The 7361-nt window shown below is 42.2% G+C and overlaps 1 protein-coding gene across 1 annotated transcript in view; it reads right to left on the reverse strand.

Annotated features, from left to right (window-relative positions):
- The window catches only part of LOC144024858 (myosin-1-like), a 28854-nt gene extending 22211 nt beyond the window's left edge, over positions 1 to 6643 (reverse strand). Inside the window, exon 1 of the mRNA XM_077531066.1 lies at positions 6065 to 6643. Within this exon, the coding sequence (XP_077387192.1) occupies positions 6065 to 6085 (21 nt within the window). The 5' untranslated portion in view covers positions 6086 to 6643. The remainder of the gene's footprint in view (positions 1 to 6064) is intronic.
- Between the last annotated feature and the right edge of the window lie 718 nt (positions 6644 to 7361).

Genomic DNA, 7361 nt, shown 5'->3' on the forward strand with positions numbered 1-7361 from the left:
AAAAGTGAAGTGAGAGGAACAGAAATGGCCTGCAGAGAGCCCCGAGTGTTAAAGAGACATGTTGCAGTATTGTGATTGTAAACATTGAAGCAAGTGAAATCCAGTGAGATTTAAAAACTTGAAACCAACACTTCCTCTAATTATCCCGCAGCGTGGAGGTGTCACTCTAGTTATTTCTTTGGATCAGGCTAACAGCTGACAATCTGAAGAGGATGGAAGATGTTCCTGGTGAGGATTAGCAGCAGCAGCTGGCCAGGAAACAAAGGGCAAAAATCAAAGTCTACTGTGATGGCAGGCTGACGCCCTGCTTGTTGTCAGCTAGCCAGGAAAAAGCGGCTTTCACCTTGACGCTCATTAGTCAAGAACAGTCACCTCACATCAACCGCATGCAGGTCAGATTTTTTTTCTTAAATAAATTGAATTGCAAGCTAGATTAATTTGTTTATTGTATTATTTTGTGGTGTTTTGCAGTGATATACTGCAGTATTACGTTATGTTGTGCCATGTTATATCGTCAAGTGTTGTATTGTGTAATCATGTTGTGTAGTGTTGTGTTCTATCTTATAGAGTTGCTTTCTGTAGTTTTGGATCATGTCTTGTATCGTGTTATGGTGTATTAGTTTATGTTGGGTTGCATTGTAGTATTGTGTTGTGTTGCATCACGTTATTTTGAGTTTTATCACCTTGTTTTGTTATGCTGTATTGTGTTGTGTTCATGTAGCTGCTTGTGTTTTGGTGCGGGCTAACACGTGAGCACCAAGCAGATGGTGGGCTGGCTTGAGGCCCGAAGCTGCTGAAATGCCGACGGCTACTTTGTCAGCGTTCAGCCCGACAAGAAGGATTCTCCTCCTCCTCCTTTTCTCTTCTTTGCTAAACAACTGGATGGGAAGCCAAAACAGTACTGTAGAGCAGCGGTCTTTAACGCACCTTATGTGGGGGATGCAGGAGTCAACAAACAAAAACAAAAAAGGTGGGGGCAGCCGGCCGCATTGACTTTAAATTTTGATGGCAAATATGAGACCACAAAATATCATCCTTGCAGGCCACAAAAGACCACAAGCCACAAGTTTGAGACCCCTGCTATAGAGGAAGTGTGTTTGCATCAGAGGTGAGCATTCAGACTCAGCAAAGCATTCTCTGCTGTTTTTAACACACTCTGTAGCACTGACCTACATTTACAACCTAAATTCTACCATTTGTTTCATGAAATGAATTAATATTCACAACAGTCTGCTCTCTTCATTTTGTAGCATTTTTCTTGGCTGGCAATGGGACAATGGGAATAAATTAATTTGACAGTTTCTGGAATTACAAACTCCAAATGTTGAGAGAGTAGCATATTACACCTATAGCTGCAACTTGTAACTTAGCTAATAGCAACTTGTAACTTAGCTAATAGCTAGCATGTAAAATGCCATGGGTGTTTATTCCCCTCCATTATTCCCAACAAATACAAATACGACAACATTAAATTACTATGAGAAAAATGATCAGCCAAGCATGCTATTAGACCATTATTTATATTTACACATAATTTTGTTTGTTTTTGTGTTGCACTTGGTGTTGCTTACTCTGTCTTCTCCATCAGGCACACGCACTTCAGGACATTTGAGCGCATTTGCTCCACTCCTTTTCTTTAATATTGCCTTTTCTCAATCTTTTCTGCTATCTGACTTTACTTTTTTACATGAGTGTCTTGTTTGGCTGTAGTGTCAGCCAGCGGGCGCTGGCTTGGGTGGGGAAGGGGAGAGAGCAAGTAAGGAGAAGGAGAGAGTGAAAAACAAAGTGACGCTTTTCTGCCCCACTTTTTTCTGCTATTTGACTTTCTTTACTTTTGAGAGTGTATTGTTTACCCTTACCGGTAATTTGTTTGGCTGTGCGTCCGCCAGCAGCCTGACTAGGGTGGGGGAGGGGAGACAGCTGAGCAGAGAGCTCACGGCAGTCACGAGGGAGAGCAAAAAAGTGTGTGAGAGAGAGAGCGTGACGCTTGCTTCAAAAATGACCCATTCTGCACAAAATAACGGCCAAAAGGTCCAAAATACAGGCCGACCAAGCGTGGAAAAAAAGGCCACTCCAAGATAATCACTCTGGGTCTGGCTAGGTCTTTATCAAAAGCACTTTAATTGCTGCTTTTGAAACAAAAGCCTGAAATTAACAGCGCCCCCTGGTGGTCAATCGGGAAAACTCCCGCTGGGCCCGGCGTGTCAGTCCGGGCCTGTATAGATAGTTCACATGTCACCGACCCCCCACCTATCGACCCCACGGCAATTTGTTGGGTCAAGCAATTTTGTGGCAAGCAGTTGCGGCCAGCGAGTCAAGCGAGACGATGCAAGCAAGAGGATGGCTCTTGTTGCTTACTGCAAGTTACTTGATTCATTCATTTTTTCATCCATTCTGAATTTTCACGAATTGCTTCACAATGGTTCGAGTCCAGGCTCCGGCCTTCCTGGGTGGAGTTTGCATGTTCTCCCCGTGCCTGTGTGGGTCTTCTCCGGGTACTCCGGTCTCCTCCCACATTCCAAAGACATGCATGGCAGGTTAATTGGATGCTCCGAATTGTCCCTCGGTGTGCTTGTGAGTGTGGATGGTTGTTCATCTCTGTGTGCCCTGCGATTGGCTGCCAACCAGTCCAGGGTGTACCCCACCTACTGCCCAGAGCCAGCTGAGATAGGCGCCAGCAGCCCCCGCGACCCTTGTGAGGAATAAGCGGTCAAGAAAATGGATGGATGGATGGATGGATGGATGGATGGATGCTTCACAATGGTAAACACGTGTACCATTCACGGGTGCAAAAATAGGGCAAAAAAAAGATGTGAAACGAGGCTTCTTAAATAACTGTTGTAACTTGTGAGACACCACGAGTGTGAATGTGCAAAGGAAGAATTTCCAACCAACAAAGTACGCCAAAGTCTGCTCTGACAATTTGGTATTATTATTAAGTATTATTGTAACTTCTAAGATTTAAATTGCATTTTCCCGTAGGCCAGGCGTTCGGAATATACATATATATATATATATTAGGGGTGTGAATTGCCTCGTACCTGACGATTCGATCCGTATCACGATACATAGGTCGCGATTCGATTCGATACCGATTAATCCCGATATGAATTTACAAGTCGATTGTTCCGATTATTATTTTTTTTTACACAAATTTAGAAAATACCATTCAGTGAACTTGTACACTGAAAGATTTGTATGAAAATGCATTATTTATTGATCTGAAACTTCAGTGTTATAACTGTGAGCCACTGTATTTAACAAACAGGTTGTAACCTTTTTCATGTTAGAACAGCATTGAAATAAAATATTAAGGCTTAATGTTCCATTAATATAACATTCTTCCATGCTTAAGGTGTGAAAGTTAGACGTTTTGTTGAATATTTTTCCATCAAAAATGGATGTTTAAAAAAAATCGATTCGGCTGCCTATTGAATCGATTCGAGAATTGCGTGCTGTAGTATCGCGATATATTGCCGAATCGATTTTTTTAACACCCCTAATATATATATATATATATATATATATATATATATTTGCTGTGCCAGGAGGCGACTGCTTTGCTTGAGGACTTTGCATTCGTTAAATAAATAACCCAAATACACCAACGTATTTAGTTTTTTCAGTTGTGCTTGCACAGTGTTGAGCCCTGGGGTGATTCGCGGTGAACAGACAGCTCATGAATCAAAGGCGGTGAGGAAGAAGGATGGCCAGAAAGAAGGACAGACGGATCCACTGAGCCTGACTGATGTCGCTCCAGTCGAGTCAGGGTTGCACTCACGGTAAATACTTAAAAATCATTCAGTCACACTGACATTTGACATTAAATAGCTTTCCTGTTATTGAGTTATGTTACGGTTGTGGTAGTACAACCCCTAGTAAAAAGTATGGAATCACCAGTCTTGGACGAGCGCTCACTCAAGATGTTTTATTCTGTAGATCACAGGTTTCAAACTCCAGTCCTCGAGGGCCGCAGTCCTGCATGTTTTAGAGGTTTCGCTCCTCAAACACACCTGATTAATCAGCAAGCTCTGCAGCAACCTGATAATTATCCTCATTATATAATTCAGCTGTGTTGACAACAAACATTTTTTCAATTGAAGGGATAAGAAAGCTGTCCAATGTAAACTTGTGCATTTATTGCAGATTGAACCACAGCCATCTCCCCAGTGCCTTTGCCTGACATGCAACCCCATATCATCAAGGACTGTGGGAATTTGGATGTTTTCTTTAGGCAGTCCTCTTTGTAAATTTCACTGGAACGGCACCAAACAAAAGTTCCAGCGTCATCATCATCACCTTGTCCAATGCAGATTCGTGACTCATCACTGAAGAAAACCTTCATCCAGTCATCCACAGTCCATGATTGCCTCCCCTTAGCCCATTGCAGTCTTGTTCTTTTTCGTTTAAGCGTCAATGATGGTTTCCTTTTGGCTTTCCTGTATGTAAGTCCCATTTCCTTAAAGAGATTTTGCACAGTTCTGTCACATACATTGACTCCAGCTTCCTCCCATTTCTTCTTCATTTGTCTTGTTGTGCATTTTCTGTTTTCAAGACATGTGGCCTTTAGTTGTTTGTCTTGACGCTTAGATGTCTTCCTTGGTCTACCAGTACGCTCGACTTTAACAACCTTCCCATGCTGCTTGTACTTGGTCCAAATCTTCGATACAGCTGACTGTGAACAGCCCATACGTGTAGAGTTACCTCCTTCAACAAGTTTGATAATCCTGTCTTTGATCTCAAGAGACATCTCCCCTGTTGGAGCCATGATTCTTGCCAATCCACTTGGTCCAGCAGCCCTCCAAGGTGTGATAACTGCACTGTTTTTAACCGCTGACCAACGAGCAGATGTAATTTGAGGCAGGTGCCCAATTTAGGAAAGGAAATTGACTGGGTGTGTCCTTATTTTCTGCTCAAAAGGAGTGATTCCATATTTTTTTTTCCTCAGAATGGAGTGATTCCATATTTATTTCCCTGCACTTGCTCTTTCAAAGTAACATTTACTGACCAGCACAATGTTTTTTTTTCTTCATTTCTTTTAGTGTTTCTGAAAGCCAAGATGTTGCACTTTGGAATGACCATACGACTGTTTCATGCTTTTTTATCTGAGTTTGATCTACAGAATAAACGTCTGAGTGAGTGCTCATCCAAGATTGGTGATTCCATACCTTTTGCAAGAGGTTGTAGTAGTCAGTTTCCATTTATAGTATGTGTGACTAATTACAGTGTACAACATTTTGGGCTCCAAAGCAGATTTGGAGCATTGTCAATTGTAGGAAGTGCAGATGCACCTTGACTCACACCTTGATCACCATGATTAGCCCCACCTTGATCACCATGGTTATCATACCTTGCTCTCAATTGTTACCCACCAGACCAAAGAAAACGAGATGTCAGAACCTCAAAAGAAGTTTGACTGGTGTCTGATTGTAGCTGTCACTTTTCTCAGTTACCATGTATTCTGATGTATTGGAGATGTGACAGATGGCATCAAGGTCCTGATGAGGAAAGCAGGTGTCAATAATCTGGTTGCTTGCGTTGATTACTTCACACTTGGTTTGTATCATAATGATTTGAAATTATTCTCAAAAGAAGGAAGGGATTCATTATTGATTGGCTTGATTGAGTCACTTTGTTTGACGATCCTACTTTTCTTATGCTGCATTTGAGGAAGGTGGGAAGTCTAACATCTCACTTGGAATTTCCTAGTTCCAACCTGAAAGCGTTTGAAGCGAATGTGAAAAAACAACAAAGATGGCTGATTCTGATAAAATGTTTGTTGTTGTTTGACAGACAGTCAAAATCACGTTGGGTAATGTCAAGTTATGTTTTTTTAAAATAATTAAGTTAATGTAAATAAATAGATAAACATTTTTATAATCGTGTACAAAATATGTTTTGCCATTCACTGTCTTTGTCTCGAGTGACGTCACATTTAAACCGGTCAGTGAAGTTGGGGTCCTTTGTTTTGTTTTGTTTTGTTTTTTCGACTTGCCAATTTCCGAGTTCAGAAGGGCGTTCCCGTGCATAATTCCTCATATGAAGTCGGAAAAGGCCGACTTACCACCATCCTTGAATGCAGCATTAATGCTTTGCTCCAGTGGAGACTTCTGCTAAGACTTTAATTCCTCTGGCGCATGTAGAACTTTTCCCATGTTTAGCCAAGGGTCCAAAGTCCAAACAAAACAAGCTCAAGTGTACAACAGACAAAAATACATTAAGGCTCCGCCCAGCAGCAGCACGGCTGCACTGCCGGCATCCGCAAACTGGTGCCAATACGGCGGCGGCCGTGCCAAACCACGTGAACCAAATGAGTCAGACGGCAGCCGCCCATGTTGGCACATATGAACCGTCCAGGTTTGACACGACCCCTTATGTCTGAGACGAAAGTGTCGGACGTTTGGTCTTCGCCTGGAGTGCTACGATGTTGTGTGCTGCCAAGGTGAGTTTCTGCGTGACCTGTGTCGGGATGTGCAGGTGCAAGCTGGGAGGGAGGTGTGAGGGCGGGCGAGCACGTGTTGTGAGAGACAACATTAACCAATCGAGAGTGAGCGGACATCCTCGTTTCCTTCGCGGTCAAAGACAGTTTTCGGGACCTAATTGCTGTCAGTAGGAATTCATCTACTGAGATTCGACCTGTGTTTTCACTTAGGTCCCACCATCCTCCTTCCGGATATCTTTTAAAGCGATGTGGCTGAACTCGATTGATCTCAAATTGCAGCTTCAACCTCGCACACCCACCAATCACAGCAATGGAAGAATGAGCCTTGTTGTTCTTGTTAGGAATATTATAGAACCGAAAATGACTATTGTGCGATTGTCAAGAGAGTAAGAAATTGCTGTTGCCACTGAAGCTACAGCGTTATAAGGATACAAATCAATGTTTTTCATGATGTATTGATGCAGAGGTGGGTCGTAATGGCGTATATTTACTCATTTAAGCAACCTTTTGGGTAAGTTATCTCTGAATGGTGAACAGACAGAAACAATGGCTGTCATGTGTGGTTGTAGATTTCAAGGATAACGGTGGACGCCGAAAACTGATCAGCTGTTCAATCTTTTGAAATATGAAATGCCTGAAGCTGAACTGTGCGCCTTTCAAATCTGCTGACACATGCTCAAGATAACACCAAAAAAAAGTGTGTGTGCAGCTTGTGTAAAAGATGTACAGTCTTCCCTCGCTATAACGCGGTTCACTTTTCGCGGTCTCGCTGTATCGCAGATTTTTTTTAAGTGCAATTTTGCATATTTTTTTACAGTAATATACCCATTTTATAAAATTTATGAAGGTTTGAACATTGTCAAAGTTTGAACAAGAGAGAAATGTGAGAACATGTAAAGTGTATAAATTGTGCGGTCGG

The sequence above is a fragment of the Festucalex cinctus genome, chromosome 1 (genome assembly GCF_051991245.1).
Source record: "Festucalex cinctus isolate MCC-2025b chromosome 1, RoL_Fcin_1.0, whole genome shotgun sequence".
Taxonomy (NCBI): domain Eukaryota; kingdom Metazoa; phylum Chordata; class Actinopteri; order Syngnathiformes; family Syngnathidae; genus Festucalex; species Festucalex cinctus.